At 43.4% G+C, this 14,412-nt stretch overlaps 1 protein-coding gene across 2 annotated transcripts; it reads left to right on the top strand.

Moving 5' to 3' along the window:
* The first annotated feature begins 1,503 nt into the window (after positions 1-1,503).
* Positions 1,504-13,623, top strand: SHISAL2A (shisa like 2A). Of its 2 annotated transcripts, none has more exons than XM_033152121.1 (4): positions 1,504-1,698; positions 4,897-5,042; positions 8,327-8,409; positions 13,297-13,623. In XM_033152121.1, exons 1-3 carry the CDS (start codon positions 1,517-1,519, stop codon positions 8,356-8,358), a joined length of 360 nt encoding a protein of 119 aa, XP_033008012.1. In that variant the 5' UTR covers positions 1,504-1,516; the 3' UTR covers positions 8,359-8,409; positions 13,297-13,623. The 2 variants fall into 2 exon arrangements, with proteins under 2 accessions (XP_033008012.1, XP_033008011.1); XM_033152120.1 differs by having other exon boundaries at positions 13,294-13,623.
* Positions 13,624-14,412: the final 789 nt, after the last annotated feature.

The following is a 14,412-nucleotide window of genomic DNA, read 5'->3' as shown; positions in this document are numbered from 1 at the left end:
AGGTAAAGGTAAATGACCCCTGACAGCTAAGTCCAGTCGCAGATGACTCTGGGGTTGTGGTGCTCATCTCGCTTTACAGGCCGAGGGAGCCGGCGTTTGTCTGCAGACAAGTTTTTCTGGGTCATGTGGCCAGCATGATAAAGCCACTTCTGTACAGAAACGCTGTTTACCTTTCCGCCGGAGCGGTACCTATTTACCGGTATCTACTTGAACTGCATGCTTTTGGACTGCTAGGTTGGCAGAAGCTGGGACCGAGCAACGGGAGCTCACCCCGTCGCAGGGATTCAAACTGCCGACCTTCTGATCAGCAAGCCCAAGAGGCTCAGTGCTTTAAGACCACAGCGCCACCCTCCCTTCTTTATTTATGCTGTTTGTCACAAGCCCTGCAGCACTGTTGGGATCAGGCTTGGGTTGGCAGGCCCCGTGCAGGTTGAGGTAGAAACCGGGAAGGGAGGGCTGACGGGTGGGAACTGGGGTTGGAGGCGGGGGGGGGGAGCTCTCTCTGGTGTGCCCCAACTTCAGCCGCTTTGAAAGAGAAGCAAGGTGGTGCCTGATGCTCCATATATGGAAGTCAACAAAATCAGCAGTGAAATGTTACTTGCAGTACTGGCACTAGGATGGCACCCTCCATGGCACCCAAGTGTGTGCACTTTTGCCACCTAGCACCAGGTGCCACCTCCACAGTTCAGAGCTGGTTCTTAGCTACCCTGAGCTCCTTCTTACCCTGCCTCTTCCATTCTTGGATCAATCCAAAACTATCCGTGTGATCCCGGGGTGGTTGATTCCGGGGCGTCTTTTACTTATCAAATGTCAAAACTGGAAACCAGGTGTCCAAAGATCGTGGTCTGTCACCTCACCGTTTTAACTGCGTTGGGCCAGTTTTTCAGACGACGGCAATCTTCCAGGCTGCTGCAGCTTGCCAGACCTGGCTCGTCAAACACAGTTGGGCGCTGATGTGGATATACGTACCCATGAATGGGACCCTCCGGACAAGAAAAAGGGTCTGGAATAATGCCTGAAATGGTTTCTCTTGAAATCCCCTCGACGCTGCGCCGAGGCTGCGAGATCCATCCCTCAGTTCGCCTTTCGCTTCTCTTCACAGGGTCGCTGCTGCGTTAGCAATGGCCAGAAGTCCTGCTCAGCGGGCAAGATTGCAGGGCGAGGGAGGCGGGGCGTCGCACAGGGCGAGCGCGGGAGTGGCAGGAGAGGGAGAAAAAAAAAACCCCTCCGCTTTGGCGACAGCAGAGAGTCAGTCGGCGGAGGTGGAAGGGGGCGCGCCTGTGGCGCCTCAGAAGCGGCAGGAAAGGCAAGCCGGCTCCCCCTGTGCCCTCGGGTTGCGCCTGCCTGGCTGCCTTTAGTTTCTTCCTCCTTTAGCGCGGGCGTCTTTTACCCCCTCTGCCTCCGGCGCGCGGTTCCTTGCTCTGCGGCACCTTCGATTCCAATTCCCCGCCGCTTCTGAAAGAAGAAACTGAGCAGCCTAGCCGCGGACTCCGCTCGCTCGGCTGCACGGTGCACCATGAGCGCCGACTGCACGAGTTACATGAACGCCGACAAGGTGCTGGTCAGCGCCTTCAGCTGCCCGGGGGAGGACGGCGAGTCCGGCTCCATCTACTGTTGCGGCTTCCAGGACCTCAAGTATTGTTGCGATGACCCGAACAGCTTCTTCCCCTACGAGCACAACTACATGTGGTGGCTCAGGTGAGACCAGGAGGCAGGCTGGGGGGGTTGCCCGCCCGCCTAGAGCCATTCGAGGACAAGGGGATGGCACCAAGTCCACCACAGTGCCAAGACCCTTTGGTGTATCTCTGTGTGTGGAATTAGTGGGATGCGCTCTGCACACGCTCAGAGGTTGTATAATGATTCTGTGCCCGTTTCAGTGCTACCTGGTCCTTAGCACCAGGCTAAGGTTTGGCACTAAATTAAGCTAAGCCACTAGCAGAGATGGAATGTGTGTGGCAGGGGTGTGAATGTGCAAACTGGTAATGTAACCAAATTGGAATCTAAACGGTTGCTTAGAGCTTGCATTTTTTTTAGGAGGGGATTTTAAAACCCCTGTTTTAGCAACCTTGTAGCAGAAGCAGTGTGAGAGGATCGTCTCTTTGCAGAAAAAAGGACTTAACATACAATAATTTCCCTTCATGTGCTTTGAATCATTGTATATCTATTATTGGCAACAACCAGGGTGACAAAAGGATGGGTTCTTTGAGACTCCAATGCATGCCTTTTCATTAACTCTTAATTAATATTAGTGGTACAGAACAGGAGAATGGTAGCTACTAGCCTAATCTAATTAATCCAAATGAAAGATTTGTCTCTTTGTAGAAATAACTCATCATTAATAATGGGTGAAAGGGTTTTCTTAACAAGAATCTGATTTGGTTCAAACTTAATCCAGGTGGTTTTAGGCAAGTCATGTTATATTCACAGTGCAATCCTATGCATTTCCACTTGGAAGCAAATACCATTGAATTCAGTGAGGCTTACTCCCAGATAAGTGGGTATAAGCTTGTAGCCTCCATGTTGCATTTGCAATATGCATAGTGTAGCTGTGGCAAGGATTTATGCAGCCTTGGAAAAGTCCACCTGAGTTAACAAGCTGAGGGGACGGGGGAGGCGGAATCCCTTGTCTAGTCTGTCCTCCAATATATTACTAATACTAATATATTACTAATAGTATTACACAGAAAACACTTTGAACACTCTTTTAAAAGTTTTATGCTACTGCTAAGTTTATATGAGTAAAAGATAAAAAGATTTATGCAATATGAAGAGAAACCAAAGTATTGAATAAGTTCGTATTTCTAAGGAGTGTCAACTGTGATCACCTAGATATTGATTAAAAGAGTATTTGCAAATGACATCTTGTGGGTGGGTCCTGCCCCCCTCATGTGTTCAGTGACACCTACTGTACATGCATACATCACTAAGCACTGTGGCCAAATAAGTGGCTCACAGGAGGCATGGCCTTGCACATGCATCATCAAAGTTGAAGCTTTCTGGAGCTTAAAACTCTGTGATAGTAAGTAATTGTGAGTTTTAAGGCTTAGACTTCTGACACCATGTTGAGTTATTTCAGAAAATTAGGCAGACCAAATAGCTGCTGACAAGAACAGTTATTTCTGTCAAAATAACAGTTATTACTAGTCAAAAACAGCAGCACTTTCAATGCTGACGGCATCATTAGGGATGGGGTGTCAACTATGGTTGGAATAGCAACATAACACTTAAAAGTTCCTCATTACACTCCCTTCTCTGCCAGTTTCTTCCTCAGAAGTAACAGATGTCATCCCAAAAGAAGAATATCAATCATCAGTGACTGAATTTAAGTACTAATCTATGCAGACAGATGGTGCTACTACATTTCATGTGATAGAAGTCCACCTCACAGAATACAAAATTTCTACAGCAAAGGCAGTGCTGTGTAGGAATTAAGAAGAAACCTGAGGAATTTCACCTTTTTCATAATAAAAAGTAATAATTTTATACAAAGGATCATTCAAAATAATGATCCTCCACATGCAGTCTGTACAGTCCATTTTGTAACCTTGGGACTCTACCACCTGTCTCTGTTGCATGCGAAGACCAGACCAGCAACATGGAATCTAAAATGGCGGCCTGTGGCAAAACATTTGCTTCAGTGCACTACTTCTGTTTTAGTCCATTTAGAACTGAATATCACAATGGGTGTGTGTGGCTGACAAGCATATTGTCCTTCCTGCAGCAGAAAGTTGAACTAGATATCTTCAGTCCCCTTCTCTCTCTGAGTCTATGTTTATCTCCCTGGGAATAGTGAAGGAATGTGTTGTCTGCTGTAAATTGCAGGTCTAGCAACAAAAGGCTAGGATTTATTCTTGTAGAAGGAAGGTGTACATGCAATGTTATTCTATAGGTGTTTTGCATATCAATACTTCCTGTACCTAATAAATGGGGGGGGGGGAGTGTCAGTTTGCATTTTCTTAGTAGAGAAAGTATTGATCTGATGTGTAAAGATCTTTCCTATTCTACTTAATTCAAGATGGTTCTAGAAGCTTCTCTGTGTGAAAGAAACAAGCAGAAGGTTCATGATATTTGGGTTATTCCTTCAGAGAAGCTAAGTACAGCTGGTTTAAACTGGATCTCTTATCTTTTTCTGTCAAGGTCATGCTGACTATAAAAGTAAGGCCAGAGGGAGCCTGGGTTTCAGTTTCTCTTTCTATCTCTTTTTCTTCTGGTGTGATGTTCTGTATAACAGTGGTACCTCAGGTTAAGTACTTAATTTGTTCTGGAGGTCCGTTCTTAACCTGAAACTGTTCTTAACCTGAAGCACCACTTTAGCTAATGGGGCCTCCCGCTGCCGCTGCACCGCCTGAAGCAAAGTTCTTAACCTGAAGCGTTATTTCTGGGTTAGTGGAGTTTGTAACCTGAAGCATCTGTAACTTGAAGCGTATGTAACCCGAGGTACCACTGTATAGTGTTAAGGTTTAGTCTTATTAATAAGTTATTGTAAGTTTAAGTTATGTCTGTTGCAACTGGATTTCTTACGGACAATGCCAATCCTGATTGTATTGGATTTGTGACCATTATGCTCATTTGCCTTCAGTAGCAGTAAAGCTCTACTGGATGAAATACAATTGCCTCTGGACTATTTTTTTTTTTTTTTTGAATCCTGCAACGTGTTTAAGTTTTTACTCTGCTAACTATATGTTGGAGTTCTGCTCTGGATCAATAAGAGTAGAATTTCATGACAAATTCAGCTCCCATGAGAATATTAAAGGCATATCAGTTTTTCTCTATTCTGTCAAAACATCTGTCTTCCTTCATTAAGTACATGTGATGCTGATGATTTCTTGTTGTGGTGTGTTTGACAATGCTTCTAGAATGTCCAGCACATTAAATTTTGTTGCTTTCTTTTCTCAGTGTTGGAGCACTTATTGGCTTGTCAATTGCAGCAGTGGTCCTGCTGGCTTTTATCATCACTGTGTGCGTTCTTTGTTACTTGTTTATCAGCACGAAGCCACAAAGCAAACTGGATAGAGGCCTCAGTTTAAGCTTACAGTCAGCAGGTAAGAGCTCTTCATTCAGCAGAGAACATTCAGATGTTTCTTTAGTAGTTCCAATATTCCTCACCACCTGGGTTTTTAAACTGTTCTGATATCAAGCAGCCTCAAATTTTAGCCTCTCTCTAAATCAACATTAAGCTCTCCGAGTCTTCCAAATTCAGATGGCTCAGGCAACATTTATTCCTTCTTGAAGTTCTAGAGGCAAAAAAATATTCAGACAGTATGTAGCAGGAGAACAAGTAGTCCACTGGGCAATAGAACAGTCACTCAGCACAACAGTGAAAAGGAGCAAGCCAATCACAGGGCTCCATTTTGTGCTCATTAGGAATGGAAGGGAATGGGTTGTTGCACAGCTTGTTGGAAAAGACGCACACCTGGACTGGGATGACTTAGCAGCTCTCTTAGATCTTGCCTCCATTATGTTGGGGAAGACCTTATCACTATTTGAGAGCTATGGCCTGACCTATAAACTGATCGCCACAGTGTCTTGCTATCTTTAAATACAATATCAGAAGACTTTCCTGATGAATTTTCTGGTATCAGTGTTCTCTGATAGTGTAGTTCACCGTGGCAGTTAGGGGAACATGGATGATAGCTGACAGATCCTTGAGTTCAAAGTGTGGTCATAATCCCACACTGTTAGTGCCCTGCAACTCCAAAACTGGTGCTGGGTCCAGGACTACATTCAGACGCCGAATCTTATTACCAAATGCATGGTAGTCACTTTAATCTTGGGCATCCCCACACTATACAAAGCATGCACCTCCCTTGCCCATAACCACAACTGGCTTCAGCTGCAGACTAAAGGCTCCCATTGGTGTTAGCAAGTTCTGGTTTGGGCTAATCATCACCTATTTTTATTCCTTCATTACTGCTGATATACAGAAAATAAGACCAATCAAACTCATATCAAAGCTCATATTGAAAATCTTCATAAATGACAGGAGCCAACATTTCTTTAAAAATAGACCTCCTGTTCACCTTCTTGCTAAGTATTATAATGCAAGCTGTAGGAGCCACAGTGAAATTATTTCTAATATGAAAGATGTCCTGATTCCAACAGAGAGGTGTGGAAAGATCTTTGAGGAGCAATCATATTATAGAGAATCCTTTCAGCTCTCTTATTTTATTTTAATTAGCAAAAACATCTAATACTTTTTTTTTTTGAAAGGCAAAGTTGAGCCTGACAGAAACAGCAAGCCACCTTCTTTGCTTCCTTTTTTTGTTAAAAGTTTCCTAATGGGACAATCTCCAGAGATGGCAAGCATATCAGCCTGCTAATTAAGAGATTCTTAGTCCTAGTTGTCTGATCCTTAGGCAACAGACCTACTCAATTTAATTCAATTCCAGATGAAAACGTTTTGTTCTGTGAATTCAAGGGAACTGTATTGATTATCCTCTGAAATTGGAACTAAACCTATCATCAGTCACCAGCTACTTTTCCAGTTATTATTTCAATCTTTTGAAATTGGGGGTGGGGCATTGTGGTGTTTCATTAAAGCTCTAGCAGTATATATATACTGCCAACTAGTGGTGCAGCAATAAAACTGCTAGCCCATTTGCAAAGCTAAGCATGATCTGGGATGGTTTCAAATTGTATGGGAGGGGGGCATGTGTTGAGATTCCTGCAATGCAGGGAGTTGGACTAGATGACCCCCAGGGTACCTTCCTCTCCTCTGCTTCATGGCCCTGTGACGTAGGCTGCTTCTCCAGACTGCTTTTCCAGATCCTCCAAAGTGGTTTCCTTTAGTGGGGGCATGACAAAACCTCCCATCTGGATGCACCCCCTTTCTGCCTCATATGTCGTCATAACTATGGTAAAACAGTTGATTTCGTGGAACTTTATCTACCATCAGAAAACACCAGGTCACAGCAGAAAAGATGACTTGCTAAATACATTAATGACCAATTTAGAAATAACAGTCAATGGACTGGAAAAGGAATAGGCTTTAATGTCTGTCTTTGAGCAACAATTGCTTGTGGGTACAGATACAGCAGCATACATTTTCAAGCCCTCAAAACTAGCTTGGTCTAATTATTAAATGAACTTCAGAATCAGACAAACTCGTTCATTTCCTTTTTTTCTCCCTTAAAAGAATGACCTGGGGAAAGATCACTCAGTGGCACATTTGGTAACTATGACAACCTTAATTAGGTTGATTTGAAATATATATGTGTGAATTTGAAGTTTTCCAGCTTGTTAAAAATGATTAATATACTCTTAAGTGTGTTAACTTAAATCTGTTGATACCTGTTCTTCTCTCTCTCTTAATTATAAAGTTAGCTGATGATCAAGTTGCTTTATCATAACTGGGTATCTGTTCATTTCCTTTGGAACTAGTCAGTCATGTTTGAATGTCCCTAATATGCTTAATTAGAAACAGTAAAGCTGTTGAAACTTTCTACTTGGCCTTTGTAAGTGATAATCTGAGGCTTTGAGGAACAGCTGACACTCTGCGCAGTAAGTGTTAAAAGGCAAATACACAAGTTGACTTTGGTGCCTCTGCTTATTAGGGTTGCCAACTTACTACAATAGTACAAGATGCATTTTAATTCTGATAATAGAGCAAGTTCAGAACCAAGAGGCTAACCCAAGTTCAACTTATGCAGCCATTGCCTTCCTAAGCCTTGCTTTGTCAGAAGCTCAGAGATCAGATCTGAAAAGAAATTATGCTAATTCATCCGGTCAAGAGTAACTACCAGGAGTGGTTGGGGCAGTGCTGCAGAGCTACCCACCTAACACAGTAATCACTGTTACAGGTGGGTAGCCGTGTTGGTCTGCCATAGTCAAAACAAAATCGAAAATTCTTTCTAGTAGCACCTTAGAGACCAACTGAGTTTGTTCCTGGTATGAGCTTTCGTGTGCATGCACACTTCTTCAGACAGTAATCACTGTCACTTATTGGGATGATGCAGAGCAGGGAAAGGCAAGGTGCAAGGTTAGGGCTGTGCAAGCACACCAATGGATGCTCCCACCAGTGTGCACACACACAGCCTTGTTCTAGCTGCTGCCTTGCCCTGGTAAGGCACCTCCCCACTGCACTGCCTGCTCTTGCTAACTGGCTGAAGCACCCTTTATTTATTTTCTTAGAGCCCCCCTTTTTCCTGTCATTGGACCCAAGGCAGTCACCTATCCAGATAGTGATCAGACTCACTTAGCTTCAGCAAGGTGATGGCTTCATGTACCTTCAGACCATACCAACAGAGCATCCTCATTAGATCCTGTAACTGAAAGATGCCTGGTTCATTTCAGGTTGACTGAGAAAGATGTCCTTTTTGTTTTTCAGGTCGAGAGACTAGAGGAAGTTCTTTATGTTAAAGAAAGGTGTGTGGAACAGGACATGTACGGACCAGTTCTGCAAGCAAATAGGTACAGTGTTCTTCCCGTTACAGCCCACAGTCTCTTATTTGTAGATGAGGGAATGTTTGCTTTGAATTCAGGATCGATGATAATTATTTGCTATTTGAAAGGCAGTATAGGTGTGTTCAAACAAACCCTTCACCTGTACAATGGTGGAGGGTGTGTTCCCGCTACCCTCTTCTGCAGTCATGGAACTTGCAAGATTGTTCATTTGAATGCCTACTTTGTTGCTGTATTATTTAGTCTATAAGACTTTGTGACTTTCATTGAGCAGGGCCATTCAGGTCAAATATTAACTTTTGTGAAATGCAGGGGTTAGGTAACATTGGGTTATACCCAGTACTGATGTTCCACTAGTGCAGTAGACTTCCATTTGCACTAGGGAACTTTCCCCATTCCTCCTCTCCAGACCACTGTGCACCCTCCAGACATGCCTCCCAGCATCTTTTGAAGGTACACAGTGAGAGGAGAAGGAGAAGTCTCTTTCTGTCGCCCCCTTCTCTCTGTAGCAGACTGCTGGGAGTAGGACAAATCACTCTTCTTAGATGTCTGAAATGATCACTTGGCAGAGGTTCCTCCAAATCATCCTTTTCTTATTCTGAGCTACCTGGGGAGAGTCCAATACATTTTGATGCTTGAGGCAAACCACAAAATGGTACTCAGCTCCCTGCCAGGGAAAAAAGGGGTGAGGGAAGATCTACATCAGGGACAAAGGGGGAATAAAGATCCATTTTGGGATCTTCTGCCTCTGGATCCTGTCACCCAAGGCAATCGCCTCACCTTACCTCATGGGTGGGCTGGCCCTGCCCCTTACCCCATGAAATTAGGCTGAAAGCCACAGGTTGCCCTCCCCACCCTTATGTGGTGCTAATGAATTTCACAACTGACAATTGGAAGCATTAAAACTCATTGTGGAAACAGTCAATGAAACATTTTCATGAAAGCAAACATTTTGGGACATGGACCCCTGGGTAAAACAGGAAATTAAGTTTGGGCTAAGTAGTTTAGCATTGGTCTAATTCCTGAATAATGAGTGTGGATTGTTTCTTCCAGAGGGGTGGGGGAGATAGTATGTTGTATTGCAGTAGTAACATTTCAGGTGAAAGGCCAAGTTGTCTGCGTCATAGAGCACATAATTCAGCTGAGACAGAAGGATTTAGCCATTGAGAATAAACACTGATTCATCTGGACAGAAGAAAATTATTTTTGTAGTGCTCTTGTCTGTGGATTACTGAAAGGGAGGCAGCACAGTGTGGCTGACTGATCAATGAGGATTTGAAATAAAAATGCAGATAAAAGAAACATGCTTTAGTCAACAAATGAAATATACTGCATTCCTTTGGTTGGCTTTACAATCTTGTTAGTGAGTTTCAGGGTGTATTTTTAAAAATAACTTTTTATTGGGTTTTATAAATAAGGATCATAATAAATGATACAAATACCGGTAAATAGACCAAGTCTTCTCGTCACGTGTAATATCTACAACATATGGTTCATTATTAGTGTTCAATGTGTAAGTTCTTGGTTTGTGAATTGGTTTAAACAAAATACAAAGGGGAAACAGGGTAGAACAGAGTTAACAGATAATGTTCAACATTGCAGTGCTAAATGCCTTGTGATCAGAAGCTCTTGTGTTTGTGCTTAGATTAAATATGAGTAACAGTCATTTTCCTCTTATGTTACCAGTGAAACAATATAAAGCCTTGGTATATTGATGAACATGGGAGGCAGGGGCAAAGTGAAGATAATAAAGTTAGTAGTAGCAGGGGCTTTTTCTCCAAGCTGTTTTTCTGGGTCTTGGAGCAGAGCTTAGAGCTTATGTAGATATACTTCTTTCTTCCATGTCCACGCTCCTCCTTAAGTGAGTATTTAAGATGAGGAAAACAATCTGATGGCTAATTCAGTGCAGATAAAAAAGAGGACTGGAAAGCAGCTACTGTACCATAAATATCTATGGTTTTTGCTTAATGCAGAGTTGTGAATGCCAACAGATCAATCCATGGCCAAGGAGGAATGCATATATAACATATGCTTTCTATGTTACTTAACTTGATAGCCTAGAAAGAAAAACCATGCAGTTTAATATTGTTTTTAAAATCAGAGCCCTAGGAGTTTCAAAGCAAGTCTTCTCAAGCATACATAGAAGTGTAACCGACCTCCCCCCCCCCCCCCCCCCGCTCCTCTGGATGCCACTTTACAGAGTCTTCTGCTGCTCATGAAGAAGCTGGCTGTTTCTTTCTGTTTGCACTTTGTGCACTTTCGGCCTGTTGATGTTTTATTAGCACATATTTTAAATGGGCTTGATCAAATCTTTCTGCTGTGCCTTTGATGCACATCTCTGATGCATACCTGTATTGCTATGTCCTTTGATGCACAGCATGACAGAAAGTAACGTAGCCAACTGTGTGAGAGCTAGCATTGATTCAACAAAGGAACTGAAACCTGATTCGATGTAGTTATACAGTAGTTACACAGCACTGCATCAAGGACTAAGCTGGTGTAACAGGAAACATTGTTCTTGCACTGACTAGTACCTGTGCAAATGAAATCTTTGTTCCACCACTGCAAGGCTGCCCTACTCCATCTCCTGGGGGAGGAGCTGAAACCATGACACTGTAGCAGCAGTACCTGCAAGAATCATTGTCAAAGGAATGATTCTTCAACATCAACTTCGTTGGACTGGTCATGTTGTTTGGATGTCTGATTATCGTCTTCCAAAGCAACTAGTCTATTCTGAACTTAAAAATGGAAAGCGTAATGCTGGTGGTCAACAAAAGAGATTTAAAGGCTCTCTGAAGGCAAATCTTAAAAAATGTTGTTCGTTGTTCAGTCGTTCAGTCGTGTCCGACTCTTCGTGACCCCATGGACCAGAGCACACCAGGCACGCCTATCCTTCACTGCCTCCCGCAGTTTGGCCAAACTCATGTTAGTAGCTTCGAGAACACTGTCCAACCATCTCATCCTCTGTCGTTCCCTTCTCCTTGTGCCCTCCATTTTTCCCAACATCAGGGTCTTTTCCAGGGAGTCTTCTCTTCTCATGAGGTGGCCAAAGTACTGAGCCTCAACTTCAGGATCTGTCCTTCTAGTAAAAATGTAAACACCGACAATTGGGAAACACTGGCCTGTGAGCGCTCCAATTGGAGAACAGCCTTTATCAAAGCTGTCATGGACTTTAAAGATGCTCAAACTCAGGACAAAAGTGAGAAATGTGCTAAGAGGAAGACACGCTTGGCAAACTGTCACCAGGATTAACTTGCGCCCGGAAACCTACGTCCCCACTGTGGAAAGATGTGTGGATCTAGAATTGGCCTCCATAGTCACTTACAGACTCACTGTCAAAACCATGTTCATGGAAGACAATTTTACTCAGCTACGAGTGATTGCCCAAGAAGAAGAAGACCTGCAAGCCCCTTTCATGGAGCAGCTTTGGCATCCAAGAGACTGACTTGGGGCAAAAAGGATGGAGAAAGAGGCAAGGCTGTGCACATCATTTGTATCACCATTGCTCTGACAAATGAGTGGGGATTTTATACAGGCAATGGAGTGAAGCCTCATGGTTGTTTTTAGCTGTTGAAGTGCAAGCCTTTCTGGCACTCTAACCTTGGGCATTATTGATCCATTGTCCCCAGCAGAATGCAAGAGGGCATTTTCCTACTTCAGCTACTATCTGTTGATGAATCTGTTTGTTCTTATGGCAGACCACTGTTGATTTGGCTAAATTAGTGACAAGTTAGATGTGAGGTAGGAAATCCACTAATAGAATCTCCTGCATTTTTGTTGTTGTGCTGTTTTGGAGGTTGGCAGAGTAGTGCTCTGAGGAATGTTGTTTAACCCTTTCTTTCCATGCCCCTTTTCTGATGGAGTTGCTAATAGTTTCCTGTCTTTTGCCTCCTTTTTGGAGCTAAATAATACGCTGTGGGTTAAACCACAGAGTCAATGCTTGCTGATCAGAAGGTCGGCAGTTCGAATCCCTGCCACGGGGTGAGCTCCCGTTGCTCGGTCCCAGCTCCTGCCCACCTAGCAGTTCGAAAGCACATTAAAGTGCAAGTAGATAAATAGGGACCGCTCCAGCGGGAAGGTTAACAGCGTTTCCGTGCGCTGCTCTGGTTCGCCAGAAGCGGCTTTGTCATGCTGGCCACATGACCCGGAAGCTGTCTGTGGACAAACGCCGGCTCCCTTGGCCTATAGAGCGAGATGAGCGCCCGCAACCCCAGAGTCGGACATGACTGGACCTGATGGTCAGGGGTCCCTTTACCTTTTAATAGCATGGGAGGGGAAAGCAATTTGCACTAGGGAAAACACATAGGAAGAAAGAGTGAAACTTTCCCAGAGCTGATCTTCCAAGTCACTGTAAGCAAAACAGGAGCTTGAAAGATCCTAATTGTGGGTGTCCCACAATTTGATTTGGCCCGTGCCAAGATATCTTTGTCATCTTCTTCATGCATTATTTTAGGCTAGTATTAATCACCTTCTGTGCTTCATCACAGAACAGGATTGTAACTCAGAGTTCTTGTCCTTTCTTTTTAAAGCCTATACTTATGAAGCATGTGTAGAGCTACAGCTGTAGTAGTTAACATGTTCTGGGTAGGGAAACTGATAGTGCAATCCTCTAGAAGCAAGTCCAGTTGGCTTTAATGGGGCATTCGCAGGCCTAGGATTCTAGCCTGGGGTTCACATTCTGCCTTAGCTCTTGATCTCGGCTGGGGTACGTTATTTCTTGGTTCTAAGGTTATTAGTCACAGATTATGTGCAAATAAATATGATTGCCCCGTGTATGCCATCCTGAGCTCCATGGAGGAAGATTGAGATAAAGTATGATAAAGACAAATCTATTCAAGAGAGAGAGAGAGAGAAACGGAGAGTTTAATAGTGGTTTATGTTTTGTTTCCATAGCAGAAAACTGCATCTTTCAGAACACACCAGCAAACTGTCTACACAGCCACACAGAAACAAAAGGAGTCTCTTGTCTTTAAGCTGGACTGGAAGAACCCAACTCAAGAACCCAAGGAGCACTTTGAAAGTTGTTCTATTGCTGCTGTGAAAGCTATTAATGCTCAGGGGCCAACCTGGACAAGTATCCAGGAATATGAAATCATGATTGTCACCATTCATTTACATTGCAGACCCTGATCAAGTGACAACCTTCCCCCTCTGTTTTACAAGTATGTATTGTCTTGTATTTGCAGGAATGTAACTTTTAATTAAATGAGCTACTATTGCTTTTTTTAAAAAAGTAACCTGTTGTTCATACAAACCATCTTACATGCCCAAAATGCAAATGCACTAGTATATTTTGATTTGCATAACTTCTGTTAAGAAAGTGATTTTTTTGTGCCCCAATATTTTCTTTGAGTTATGCATCTGCAAACTTTTGCGGTTAAACATGGTTCTTTTCTGAACAGACAATACCCCGCTTCCTAACATTTCATTGTGTCTTCATTGTGTACTGTGGAAACACTTTTTATGATATCTTCTCATACATATTATTTATTTATTCTGCCCACTCTTCCTTCCTAGGAGTCTAAGATAGCATACAGATGAGCAAAGAATATAAACCAAATAAAAAACTTACGTACATTATACTGTACAAAGTAATATCCGTAAAATGATTTAAAAGACAGAATTCACAGTACAGCAGGACAAGGGATTAGAAATCATCAGTTGCATTCACTCTTCTCCCAAGGCCTGGGTTAGCTGCTGGCAGAATGGGGGGGGGGGGTACAAATGTAGCTCTAGCAGGAGGGAGTTCCACAGTTGGGGTGCCACCACAGAGAAGGACTTATTCAATGTCACTGCCAAATGGGCCATGCTCACTGACCCTGAGCAGGCCTCCCTGCAGCTTTTAGGGTGAAACAGGCAGATGTTGAGAAGTCCAATAACTTCACTATATATATATTAAAGGTAGTTGTGGCAATTCAAATTGCAGCACAATCCAACAGTGCTTCACTCCAGGCACCAGCATGAGCAAGAGTTAAAAGTGCATGCTCAAAGCCAAATTGAATAGACTCCTCA

The sequence above is a fragment of the Lacerta agilis genome, chromosome 6, assembly GCF_009819535.1.
Source record: "Lacerta agilis isolate rLacAgi1 chromosome 6, rLacAgi1.pri, whole genome shotgun sequence".
Classification (NCBI taxonomy): Eukaryota; Metazoa; Chordata; class Lepidosauria; order Squamata; family Lacertidae; genus Lacerta; species Lacerta agilis.
Note: the sequence above shows the minus strand (reverse complement) of the source record. Positions and strands in the feature narration are given on the sequence as shown.